Source organism: Lampetra fluviatilis, chromosome 16 (assembly GCF_964198595.1).
Source record: "Lampetra fluviatilis chromosome 16, kcLamFluv1.1, whole genome shotgun sequence".
Classification (NCBI taxonomy): Eukaryota; Metazoa; Chordata; class Hyperoartia; order Petromyzontiformes; family Petromyzontidae; genus Lampetra; species Lampetra fluviatilis.
In genome coordinates this window covers 6,833,332-6,847,357 of record NC_136290.1, presented here as the reverse complement: position 1 = coordinate 6,847,357, position 14,026 = coordinate 6,833,332, and the positions used below count along the sequence as shown (strand labels likewise).

At 46.9% G+C, this 14,026-nt stretch overlaps 1 protein-coding gene across 1 annotated transcript in view; it reads right to left on the bottom strand.

The window, feature by feature from the left end:
- Window positions 1-14,026, bottom strand: part of LOC144936489 (voltage-gated potassium channel KCNC1-like) — a 57,991-nt gene that overhangs the window by 22,697 nt on the left and 21,268 nt on the right. The window contains exon 2 of the mRNA XM_078863593.1: window positions 3,536-4,511. Within this exon, the coding sequence (XP_078719719.1) occupies window positions 3,536-4,511 (976 nt within the window). The remainder of the gene's footprint in view (window positions 1-3,535; window positions 4,512-14,026) is intronic.

The following is a 14,026-nucleotide window of genomic DNA, read 5'->3' as shown; positions in this document are numbered from 1 at the left end:
AAAGGAAGCGTCGTTTTGGCTTCTCGCTTATACCGTCCGTAACCATAGCTTTGGTCCCTGGTGGAAGTTGTTATGAGTGAATTAATTACGGGAGGGCGAAAAGTTTGAGGCCTATATCTCCTCCAGACCAAAGGAACGCTTTAAAATGTAAATGAAATGCAACACAGTTTGGGTTTTTGAGGCACTGTTGTGCCATCTCATTTTAGGATGCAAATGTAATGAAGTAAAAATAATAATAATGATGATGATGATAATAATGATTTATTATTGATAAAGCACCCTCCTATACATCGGGACGTCTCGGCACTTTCCATCATATCTCTTCTCAAGAAATTTGAAAGGGCACCCCCAGAGGCACCTATCCCTGTGTGGGACAGGGCGAGTCAGCACCTGGCCTGTGAGTGAGCATGAGTGTGCTAGTAGGAGCGTTGATTGCAATGTAATAATCCCATTTGAGTGATATGCGGATCATTTCAAATTCGCGCAAAATTTGGCCCCCGACAGAATGAGAAGCTTGAAATAATAAAGATGGACTAAAGTCGTCATCACATGTTTGAGAAGTGATTCAATATCAGATTAAAAGCGGGGGGGGGGGGGCAAGTGACTCTGAGGTCAGAGAGGTCACAGTGCTGAGCCGGCACCGCTGAGACCGTGGGGTTCATATCCTGTGATTGAACTGAGTTCTCAAGCGTAGTGAGTCGATGGTCTCGTTCCCAGCCACCAATCACTACACACATAAAAAACCCAATCACATTAAATTATATTCTGCACTTAATTTGGCCAAGTTCCAGCTCTGAGAAATGGAATATCAATTTTAACTGTCAAGTCACACAAACATTATGCAGAGTGTGTGGAAGAGTGCTGCCCTCTAACAGAGGTAGTAGCTCTGTGTTATCCTCTTACGTGGGCCGTTCTCTGACATGAAGGGTTGCACTGCACGGGGAGAGATGAGCGAGTTCTCATCGCAATTTGGGACAGAGGGGGGATTGCGTTGCATCTCACAACAGAGCTGGTGACAAGGTGGATGTGTTATCTTGAGAACTGATTTTACTGGTAGGAACCTCCTGGTTACACCAGCCCACAGGGGATTATTGTGTCCGTCCGTCCGTCGTGCAGGGAGGGGCTGGGTGGGGAGGGAGGGAGGGGCTGGGTGGGGAGGGGCTGGGTGGGGAGGGTGGGGCTGGGTGGGGAGGGGAGGGTGGGGAGGGGCTGGGTGGGGAGGGGCTGGTTCGGGAGGGTGGGGAGGGGCTGGGTGGGGGTGGGAGGGGTGGGGCTGGGTGGGGAGGGGCTGGTCACCCCGTGGTGCCCTTATAAAACTCAACGTTTAACTTACTCACGCCGGCTTGTGCCCGCCCTCACAGTCGGGCATATTTGCGGAATACACCACGCCGCCGTTGACCCTGGCCATTGACCGAGCAGCCCAACGTTCCTACCAGCTCCCTTCGCAGGAATGTGTTTGTGTTTAGTTCATTGTCCTTCCCCCGCACCTCCGATTAGCACGGTTGGGCTAGATACGTTGCCAAAGAAGTTCAACATACGTACGAGAAGAGCGTGTGGGGATTTTGGTGAAGTGAGAGGGGATAATAGGCAAAGTAAGAAGCAGAGTGGGAGGGAATTGTATAATGGTCAGCTGAGTTAGGAGTGAGTCATGCAATGGGCTTCCCTGTTAGATTCTGCTGGCTCTGCTGCTGCTGCTGAGGTTTCGTGTTAACATTATTCTGCACTATTCCACGTTAGCTCACGTTATCCGGGCACGTCACTACGTCTGTGTATGGTATCCCTATGTGTAGTGCCTTACGAGGGGCACCAGAAAACAAGTGTTCGTACCCCAGTGAGAAGAAGAAGGAGCTAGGCAGATGGACCGAGTTGTGACCGGGGTGTGACGTGCCTGCTGTTCATTCCTGCTAAGGGCTAGGGGTTGTGCTGCCTTTCGCCGATTGAGAGACACGTGGGCACGGGAAGTCGGCTCATGATGCCTTGCTCCTTCGCAGCCAAAGCTCGAGTCCACAGTATTTGACATGGCCCCAGGCTGGCATCGCACCATAGTTTGGATTCGAGGCGTTAAATCGTTCACCGTGCAAGCCCAGGCCTAACCCGCAGTGACCACTTTTGTCTACTTCTGCCCATTCAGAAACCCGAGGCAGCGCACGTGTAGCCGTCAAGTTTAGAATGATGACGATGGCGATGAATAAGTGAAAGTGGCGCCGTCTGGCTGGATTGAGGGCCAGGGAGGGGATTTATTTCTCTCCCGGCAGAAAGGTAAAGGTGCAGCCCTGCAACCACTTGGAGGCAGCTCAATTAGAGCCCCTCCAAAAAAAAAATGTTTTATTGACCTCTTCTTCCACGCTGGTTAGACATCTTGGAAGAGGAAGGAATGGCCACGCTTTAGCGCATCACACGCGGAGCTGGCGATCGACAATTTGCGGTGTGGACCCATTGGCACTGCTGGGTGGACAGAGGCGGCGGTGGTGGTGGTGGTGGTGGCGGTCGTGGTGATGGGGATTTAAGAAGCTTTGCGCCGTTGTTTCAACTGGCGTGCGGGGAGATCGAATCGAACTGGCGACCTCTGCATTGCAAGTCCGGTGTGCTCACAATTAACAACCATCGCGGTATCAATGCCTGGGATAGCCTTATACAATTCGAAGTGAAGCAAGTTGTATCGAGGTGAGAGGGGAGGGGTGATTTTTTATATATATATAACCCTTCAAGGAATCTCGCCTCCAGTTATATTTTTTCTAGCATGTGTTTGCATTGTAGTTCATTCGAGTGATGTGGGTTTATGGGTGGCGAGATGTTAATTCGCTCGCCTGCTATACAGGAGGTCGTGGGGTCGATCCAGACCCTGGAGTTTGCGGTGTCTCTCTCCCCCGCGGTCGCTTGAATTTTTCTCCAGCTCCTCCGGTTTTTCCTCTCCACATTAAGAATCACGCATTTAGAGTAATTGGCTGCTGTAAATTGCCACGTGTTAAGTGATTTCGCTGAGCGATCATTTGTGGTCAGGTCTCTCCTGAAAAAGAGCTAAATATCTCAGTGGTCGTAAAATAAAAACAAATTGTTTAGTTTATTTAGCCGAAGTCGCATGCTACATACCTCATTATCTTATACAATGTCTGTAGCATCTACATAACGACGTATCTCAAGATGCTTTACAAGCAGGGATATGCGATGGTGGCAGTTATGATTGAAGAGAGGAGAGGCTTGGCGAAGAGGCCCACGGCACACGTGAAAGCACAGGCAGAGAACGAGAAGAATGTCTGAAGCAAAACGGATTCGAACATGGAGACAGAATTTCGCAATGGGCAGAGCAGACAGCCAGAGGGGTGGGAGTTCCAGACAACAGGAGCAGCAGAAGAGAACGAGCAACCTCTCATCGAGCGGAGGCCGACGGCGGCATGTCGGCAGCCAGCCGCGGTCGCTGGAGTGTGGGGCGCGGTGGGTGGGGGGGGAGGTCAGGGTTAGGGAACATGGTGAGATTGCAATGGACAACGGCAGCCAAAGGCACCTTACGCTCGCTCACACTCTCTCTGTCTCTCACCTGGGTTGTTCATCTCGTTGGTCTCGTCCTCGGCGAGGGGGCACTTGTCCCCATGCGTACTCGGCCGCGGCGAGTTGAGGTCCGACTTGCAGTAGTTGGGGGACGCGCCGGAGGCGGGGGCGGCCGCCGCCGCCGCGGCCGCCGCGGCCGCCGCGGCGATCTGCGCCGAGCGCGGGATGTGTTTGTTCTTCTTCTTGGGCAGCTTCTGCTTGGCCATGGCCAGCGAGTAGTACATGCCGAAGTTGTTGACGATGACGGGCACGGGCATGGCGATGGTGAGCACGCCGGCGATGGCGCACATGGCGCCGACGAGGCGGCCCGACCACGTCTGCGGGTACATGTCCCCGTAGCCCAGCGTCGTCATGGTGACCACGGCCCACCAGAAGCCGATGGGGATGCTGGAGAAGTGGTTGTTCTTGATGTCCTCTTCCTTGGTGCCCAGCCGCTCTGCATAGAAGATCATGGTGGCGAAGATGAGCACGCCCAGCGCCAGGAAGATGATGAGCAGCAGGAACTCGTTGGTGCTGGCGCTCAGCGTGTGGCCCAGCACGCGCAGGCCCACGACGTGGCGCGTCAGCTTGAAGATGCGCAGGATGCGCACGAAGCGCACGACGCGCAGGAAGCCGAGCACGTCCTTGGAGGCCTTGGACGAGAGTCCGCTGAGCCCCACCTCGAGGTAGAAGGGCAGGATGGCCACGAAGTCAATGATGTTGAGGATGCTCCTCATGAACTCCTTCTTGTCCGGGCAGAAGGAAATGCGCATGAAGAACTCGAAGGTGAACCACAGCACGCACGCGCCCTCGACGTACATGAGCGCCGGCTCGGTGATGGCCTCCTTGATGACGACGGCCACCGTCGTGTTGCCCTGCTTGATGAACTCCGTTCGGTTGACCTTCAGGATGAAGTGCTCGTGCGTCTCCAGGCAGAAGGTGGTGATGGAGATGAGGATGAACAAGAGGGAGGCCAGCGCCACGTACTGCAAGGCAAAGACGGCGCACCGCGGGGGGGGGGGGGGGTCACTCGACGCGGGCAGAATTCGCGTGCGCTCGCTCGCGCCCGTGCTTGTGATCGTTGTCGAACAGGCCGGTAGGGCGCCGCGACCCGCAGAAGCATTAATACTCACTTGCAATCCTTCCTAGATGCTCTTTCCTTTCTTTTTCCATCCCCCCCCTCCTTCCCATCCCCCCTCCCCCCTCGCACACCCACTATCTCTACTCCCTTATTCAGTTCTTCTTCCCCTACCATCATCCCATTTCCCACATGAAAGTACAAACACCCCGTTCGTGGTTCACATTTGGGGTGGTGGCAGCAGCGAGCTTGATCTCTTCCCTCCTGGAAGTTCTGGAGCAACAGAGTTAGCGATTTTGTGCCCCCTCCCCTATGTTGTGGATCTCCGTGCTCTATATAATGAAATAAAAAAGGACCCACTTACAAAAGTGGAATCTGTTTGACATCATGCCTGCCTACGTGTAAAGCGATGTTCAATTAATTGATGCGAATGCCACGGTCCGAATTATCAGCATTATACATGAAGGCTCAATCGTTATCACTCGGGCACGTGATATCTGTACATACGTAAGCACATTTTCAATGATTGCGACCCCAATAAAAGAGCAAGTGCCGTGAATGTTAAAAGTAAATGCTGGGTCCTGTTGAACCTCTCTTTGTCAGGGAGTGAAACTTACCTGTTTTACATGTATTGCCATGTCATATTTTATTCCAACACAAAAGCATGATTTCTCAAGGTTTTTTTTTTGCCTGCATAGGTACCTTTGGTCAGTTCCTTCATGAATATTTCGAATCTTGGAAGAATATACAGTGCCCAGAGAATCACACGTATACAAAAGCCTGATATTCAAGATTTTGTACAAGTAACGTAAGTAACCCCCTTGCTCCACTACTGCACATTGGCCACCATCTATCCATGTTTAGAAATACATCATAATGAATGCACAATGTTGGTGCACTAATTTGCGCAGCGCACTGCACCACGAATTCCCAACGACCCGAGTTCGATTCCCAGTCACGACTAACATCGGTGTTGATCGATAGCTGAACCGGTCGTCAACTTCCCCCATTTCAGCGATCCACATTGACCAACACGGTGAAGTGTGATTGGACAACTCCCATGACTCTGAGACAGCTCATGGAGGCCTAAATTCAGCAGTGGGATTGATTGAGAGGGATACATATTAATGTTATTCAATATTACGATCCAATAAACCATTCCTTCAAAGCACTGATCATACGGCATGTGTCACCATAAACTGAAGTTAACTATTTTTGTTTGAACAGGTAAGGCCCACTGAGCTATATCGCAATGTTTTTTTAGGAGCAACCTGGCCGCATATGATAGCTTAACGAAGTGGCTTATCACGTGGACATTTTTGTTTACAGCAGCCAAATACTCTAAACGCATGTTTCTAAATGTGGAGGGGAAAACCAGAGGATCTGGAGAAAAATCTACGCGACCACGTGGAGAACAGTTAAACTACAAATATACAGACATCAGGGACGGGATCGAACCCACGCGCTCGTATACTATCTACAATTTATAATAATAATAATTATTATTATTTATTACTACGCTTGTACATGTATCATGATGTGACACGATGCTGAATTTAAATATATGATGATTATCGCGATATCACTTTCCCTCAATTTTATAATTGTATTTTGCCTATTTATCATCTTGTGTGTGCTTTAATGTAGATTTGAAGCTTTCGTGACTTCAAGGATCAATACTCTTAGGTTCTTTTCGGTAAAGTCACTGTTAATTTGCTGTGCCTTTTTACACCTGATGAAGCAAGCTTGTGTTGCCTCCGAAACGTCGTGATTTATTATTTTATTTCTATTATTACTAGTTCTATTATGTTTATTCTTTATTTTATTATAATTTTTTTACCTACGTGACTTTACCGAAAACAACCTAAGAGTATGCTTCAATGTACTTCAAGTACAAATAGAGAGTGCTTAAAAACTCTAAAGCCTGAGTTCACTTCACATAAGCCTGCTCTATATCGTAAAACGACTGCAACTTTACAATCTATGTAGAACACTTCGTAACGCACGTGCTCTCAGAAATATCATGTAAACTGCCATGCGATTTGTTACTCCGGAAACCGTTTGAAGAAGTGCTATTTTAATAGATTACAGAAATTTTCTTGGGAGATATTAAATTTGCGTTGTAAACTTTAATTGGTCTGACTTCGTAAATATTTTGTCAGGAGATTAACTGACAAAATAAACGGGCAACTTTTATTCGTACCGTTATCGCGGTTTTTTTTTTCATATCGTACGATGCATCATAATATAACCATATCACGGCGACCCTGGCACCTAAACAAGATATACAGAGGCATTTTCACTGGTCTACATCCTTCGCCCATTCCTGTCTGCACCCTAATAGCCTCAAACATCTCCGCTCACTGCAGATGCCCTTATAGATGGCCCCTAAAGGCATTTTGGGGCTCTGCGCGGTTATCTTCTCCTAATTAGATATTATTTTTAGTTTCGCTGCAAGTGGGAGTAACGCGCAGAGCGAGGCTGGCTTTTAATCCACTGTGCAATGTCCCTACCTCCCTTCCTCCGTTCTTTGCTCGTCTCCAAGGATACACCTTTGCATAAAGCCTCAGTAACGGTGTACCAATACGAGCCAATCGGACACGTATCGATATACATTTCGAGACCAACGCGGATTGGCAATGTTGTTGGATCATGTAGCGGAGTCACTTTAATATTAACGATAGCTTAAATTTATTGTTTGTGCCATGCCTGTCGGTGCACCTCTGTTTACTCTGGTAAGGTATGCCAGGTCAAGATTTTGTAGTGTTGAGAGCGCAAATTCTCACTTTGCAAAACTGCTTTCACAATATGTTTTTAAAGTGTGAGGCTGAGTCTAAATTACCTTTCTCTGCAAAATCCCAGCAATGGGCTGAGTGCTGCTGTGGCAGAACGTGTCATCTCAGTCTTCCAGGGTTCATAAAATTATAACTGCTTTTGTGGGAGGTCAACCGTGGGTGACCTTTTGACGAATGGTCCCTGCCACAACAATGCGGAATTTCCACCGCAAGTTCAGAATCGCCAAGACACGTGCGTTCGAGCGATTGTTTGTGTGGATGTGGTGGCTCTTTGACTTTGATATTGGTCCTAAACCACTGGAGCAAATTTAATTAACAATAGCCGATTTGAAAGGCTTTTGCCTGATTGGAAATATAACCCGATGAGTTTAATTTACCCTTGACCCCAAATAATCACATTTTTAAAACACTTTACCACTTGGCCAGCAAGTGCAGGATCATTAACTTGGCTCTGACATGATGCACGTCTGTCAATCAGCTAATGGCTTCGTACTGAAATGCAATCATTTAATGGCTGTGCTTTTGGCTCTTCCACACTGCAACACCTTGCCTTGTCTGAAGGAGACACATCCTTAAGACAAGAAGGCTTTAGTCAGTCAACGAATCATTTTGCGGCCCTTTAATTAGCGATATGGAAGATGTTCACACGCGACACCATTGACATCGTCAACCCACGCTGAATCCACCGCAGAAGGAAAACCTCCACAAGCCGTCGCCATCACACGCGGCTCTGCGATGTGACAATCCACCCAGCGCCCGCAAACACCAGCTGATTGCATCGCTCAGTCTCTTTGGTGGTGTGGACGTCCCCCTGGACGCGTTCCATCCCTTGGCTGCCACTGGATCGCAATTCCTGACCACCGGCCATCGTCTCAATCAGCGACGTGTCCTGCCCAAGCCCGCTTAACCATTCTCTCTCAGGCTAATGTGAAGCATGCATCTCTGTCGCATATCGGCATGTACTACTGGTTCAATTCAGTAGTAGGACAGCTGTTCGCTCATCTTTGCTCATAGTTGACTTCATAATGTGGATGTGACAATCACTCAAAGAAATAAATCAGCATTAGGCCCATCTTATAATTGAGTGCACTGGTGTGTGTAGTAATGTTTTTGAATGTGGCCTAAACTCAACGCTAGTTTTACGTTCACTCATATTACCACACTTAACTCGTTGTATGCTTTTCAGTGGTGATCTTATTTGTTTTAGAATCCACCTATATTATCATAAATCTCGATTATATAATACGTGACCTTAATAATGTGTATGTTATTTCCCACAATATCATCCCGACTGTGCTATTAGCATCATGCAAAGAGTCAAAGTACGTGGATCTCTCACATGGCAGTCCCTCTGTTCATGTTAGAGAATGGCCCGTGGAAGCGGTAGTCACAGAGCTACCTCTGAGATCTTGTCAAGTGACCTCTAGTTCACACACAGTAACGATAAGCACTTTTTTTGTCTGCTCAGCATACGAGAGTAATATGTGTTGCATGACGGTCAAACTGCTATTTTAATTGTCAGAGCTGAAATTAAGCCAAATTAATTGCAAAACCAAATACTATGTTGCGCTTTTTTGTGTGCGCAGTCTTTGGTGACAGGGCTGAGACCATCAACTCGCTACACTTGAGTGCCTGGCTTAATCACAGTCCATTACCTGGATTCTAACTGAGGGATGGCAGCTTAGCCCCCTGACCACTGGGCCTCACAGACATCTCTTGATAAATTCGCGTGTATAATCAAGGGCACTATCAGGGGCGTGCAATGGTTGTTCACCTCAAAGTAAACACGTGCAACTGATACTCCAAATAATTCGCTAAAACATTAATCATACATCGATGATGTGAACGCAGCCCTTCGCTGGCGTGGTTATAAACTGCGCTCAAATGCGCTCCGAGTTGGCAAGCATGGATTAAGTTTGAATGTACAGCTAATCTCATCGCCATTGTTACAAGATATGCCATCACAGCAGCTTGCCGGCCAGCATGTGTTCATATATAGAATGTTCAAGTCCCTCTTAGGATTATTTTCCCCCTCGTATTTTATCTTTTATATTTTGAGTCAAAGAATACAATTAATAAGGCGGTCAGGGTTTCATTTACGATGTGTAAGGGTTGGCAAACTGGACTTGCAATCCAGAGGGTTCGATCTGATCTCCCGGCACGGCAGTTCCAACGACGGGGGCAAGTTTCTTATACCCACCCCCCGCCTCTGTCCACCCAACAGTACCAAAGGGTGCACCACTGTTAATTGGTCGACAGTTCGTGTGTGGTGGGGTAAAGTGTGGGTACTCTAACCAGTCAGCCAAATACCCTCTGGACTCCAAGAGGGCCTCTCCAAAGCTACCCCCTAGCGGTGGTCCTTCCACCTGCAGTGGCGTGAACAATACCTTGCAGGGCTGCACCTTTACCTTTTACGATAATGATAATAAATCACCCAAATAAATCTCGAGCACCTATTGGTAGAACAAAAACAATGCTCGGGTGTGTTTCTACACAACTTACATTACCTTGGTATGATGCGTTCTTGTTTCAGCTTTTACCACGTAATTAGGAGTAAATAAACATAATTGTTTAACGTGCTATATCCATCCACTGAGTCAGTGATGGAAATTCCACATTCCCACGACGAGCACCAATCGACTGACAAAGCAACCGCTTTTGACGTTATGAGACCTCCTTTACCAGTGGAAAAATATAGTAATAGGTTTTTACCCTTTCATCGGGTACAAAAACTGATACCTTTATACAAGGGATCATGTTTTTGTACCAGATAAAAGGGTAAAATCGTATTACTATATTTTGCCACTGGTAAAGGAGGTCTCATAGTGCAAATGCTTACCCCGAGCTCTCAATACTCTGATAGTGCACTGTTTTTGAGTTGTACGGCTTTTGACGTCATCTGGTCCAACACCAATGGAGACTAGGCTCTAAGAAAAGCTGTCTCGGGTGTGGACCAATCAACTTCAAGGACAGTGCATATCGTTATCATTATCAGAGTTGTTTCTTTTTGTTCGCTTTTGACGTCTCACAATCAACGGTAGCGGCGGCGGCCACAACTCAAATCCACAGCTTCGTCGTTTCTCAACAATTCACTTTGCTCACCCCCCTCCTCGCCCCAGCCGTCCTCCCTCGGCTGCCACTCCCGAATGGAGTCTCGATCACCGGCCATCGGACCCTTTGTAGCGATGACGTAACCCAGTTTTAATTCATATTCTTGGTTATTTCGGTAAAGTCACGCCGATATAAAATAAATTAATTAATAAAAATGTATTGTACCTACAACTTTGAAATAAAAATAAATTTAAAATGATAAAAGCAAAAAACCCACGACGTTTCGATCGCAAAACAAGCGGTCTTCATCCGCCTGATGAAGACCACTTATTAAGACCGCTAATTTTATTAACATTTTATTTTATTTCTTTTCTATCTACGTGACTTTACCGAAAGAACCAAGAATATGCATTCCTGCAGTCACGGAAATTTTAAGTCAAATTTTTTTCCAGTTTTAATTGTTAACGCTGAATGTGTCACCCCCTCTAATCGACGTCTTCCTCTTTATGTCTCTCAGGGTGATCACAAAACGTGCAGCTCTTCGTGTTTGCCTTTTTTTTGGGCACTGCTCAGGTTTTTGTTGTTGTTGTTCCATTTGCTTTATCAGTGTCCGTGTTTGCGAAGCGGTGCGCCCATAGCAGGCAATACGTGGACTGTGGCACCGATTTTATTTGATTTCATTGACCCTGGAGGAACGATGAGCGGGTTCAAGCTCGGGGTGCAAGCTGAACCCACAACCCTCCAGTTGTGAGTGATGCATTCTCGCCACACCTCCGCATAATGTCATATTGTTAATGTAACTTTGACATCGATTTCAAATTGACGTCAATCATATTGTCATTCATGAGCATAATTTCACCCGGTGTAAGTTCCCCACCCGGCTTGCATTAAAACGAAAAAAATGCTGTCCGCATTTCGTGTGTTCTCTCGTTTCGTGTCGCCGTAACGCGTGCTTCGCATGCGCCGTCTCGGACAGCGTGTCACCCAAATACGCGAGCGGCCGATGATGTGACCCGAACAGAGGAAGGGGAAACAATAAAAAGATGCGGTTTCGATGTCAATTCTGCAACCCTGCAAAATGGCTGAAATATATAAATAACGCGCGCGAACGTGCAGTGCCACATGAACAGCCCGGCAGGTTACGAGCTGCAGTGAATAGCGGGTGACTTGAAAAAAATATATAAATATTACACCTCCGATAGATGTAAATACGCGTAATTACAGCAGATTCTGTTCCGTAATCGATCGGCGAGAACAACAATGCGGATAATGATTCGTTTGAAATCCTCATTTGCCATCACTCGAGATCTACAATGCGGTCTGGGCATTCGTCAGACATCAGCAGGGGCTGTTGCCTCAGCCCATCATCTCCTGGATGTGGAGAAAACAGGTACCCCTTTTGTGTGACGTTAACAAGTATTTGTCCCGCGGATAAAGTGGCCCCTCCCCTGCCGTGGGAATGTGGAATTACCATTGAATTTGGCTCAGGACTCCGAAGAGAAATGGACTCAAGCGGGCACTGTTGTTGCCTCTTGACGTGCACGTCCTTGTTCATTCACCAATTTGTTTGTTTTGTTTGACACGAGGCCGGTAAAAGGCACGAACCGTGATTAGGGAGGAGGAAGGGGCAGGGGTAGAGAAAATTCCGTGGACCAAAGTCCGAACGCACTGCTCCTGGGTTTTTGGGGAAGAGACGGGGGGGGATTGAGACCCACTGCCTCCCCTACCCACGTAGTACAGACTGGAAGCAGCGGGAACGTATGGGTTTTTTTAAAGTGTAAAATTGAACGTCCTTATCAATGCCGTAATTATAATATATATTGGGGGTGACACATCCCCCCCAATATTGAAATATGCTCAAAATGTCCCCCCCCCTCCCAATATATTGCTATAAATAGATTTCTGTCTATATGATTGTGGTTATGGTTGTACTTTATTAATCCCTAATCTCTGCCATTACATACAATGAAACAAGAAAAGGTAAAAAAGAAAAAACAGCAATGTAATACAATACACTATTAGACATTATTGTTAAAAATAAATAAAAAGTCCATCCTTTGTGTTAGTGAATGTTTTTATATTTTAGCCAGGAAATGGCAGGAAATTCGTTTTCAAATTTAGATTTTTTTTTCTGGGGGGGGGGGGGGATCCCCAAACCCCCTGGAAGATTTAGTCCCCCCCAATGTTGACTCCATGGCGACGGCCTTGGTCCTTATTAATAACAAAGGGGGAGACGTTACGCAATGTCGCAGCGTCCGTCCATCCGTCCGTCCACTCCGTGGGAGAAAATTATGCGCGTATTGCGAGCAAAGGAATCGTGAGCGCTGTGAAAGGAGAGACGGAGAGAGAGAGAAAGCGCGTGGCAGAATGCGGCGATGGGATGTATGTGTGGGTCAGTTGGCGAGAGAGAGAGGGAGCTGCAGGTGCTGCTTAAGAATGCAAGGGACGTGAGTACTGCAGTACAGTTGAGATGATCTATTGGGGGGAGAGGGGAGGGAGGGAGGGAGGGAAGGAGTGGGGTGGATGCTGCACTGAGGATTTGGCCACTGTCAAAAAGGGAATAGCAAGGGGTAGTTATGGAAAATGCATCGCCTATAATTATATATAGGCACACACCACGCGCAAAGATAATTGCATTAATAAATAAATACGGTCAAAGCTACGTGTGTGTGTGTATATAAATTGTACGATGAAAACATGCATGGTGAAAACATGTCGCGTGTACCCGATTGAAATTCTATTTTATTGTTAAATATATATAATTGCCAAGAGGAAAAATGTTATTTCAACGTACAAGCCGGATGCCCTTCTGCTTGTACAGTATATAAAACGTTGAAAGTACAAATGCAGCCTAACCTTTTGTGCCGAGAATGTAAGCTTCCTTCCCATCGCAAAGGGCACTTGGACAAATTGGCATGCGGGCGCTGACGTAGCAGCACAAGGCTACCGCGCGCCCATCTCTGCCGCGCGTGCGTCGTGGTATCGCCACGTTCACGGGCAACTTCGCTCGCGTTGTGCCTTCAAATCGTGAAAGGTTCACTTGCAACCAGCACCAGCACCGGGGCCCGACTTCAGCGGTTTATACAAACGAGCGTTCAGCCATTAAACAATCGGCTGGCAACGAGCGGTCTTCGTTGATAATAAATTCACTGGTCAACAAAAAAAAACATTTTTTTTCTGGCCTGGACTTTTGCAGCTGTTTTAGACTAATTTCAGGGTGCTGATTCCAAATCTGATCTCAGATTTGCTCTATCACATCTCATTTTTATGCTATCGGCATACCCCATTTTCATTCATTTTACCCGAAATTAACTCTGTCACTTATGATTGCAAGTTGTTGCGAGCCATTGCCTGCTTTAGTGTTAAAATATGGTGCTGTAATTTTAGGATAATGTGTTTATAATATCATTTTATGTAGATATCCACATTTATTTAATGTTTCTTTACAGTTTTTATTGAAAATGCAATATTTGATATCTCAAAAAACCTGACGTGATCGACAAAATCTGATGCCAGATTTGGAATCAGCACCACAAAATTACCTTAAACCCGTTGAGAATACCTTATGCCAGAAAAA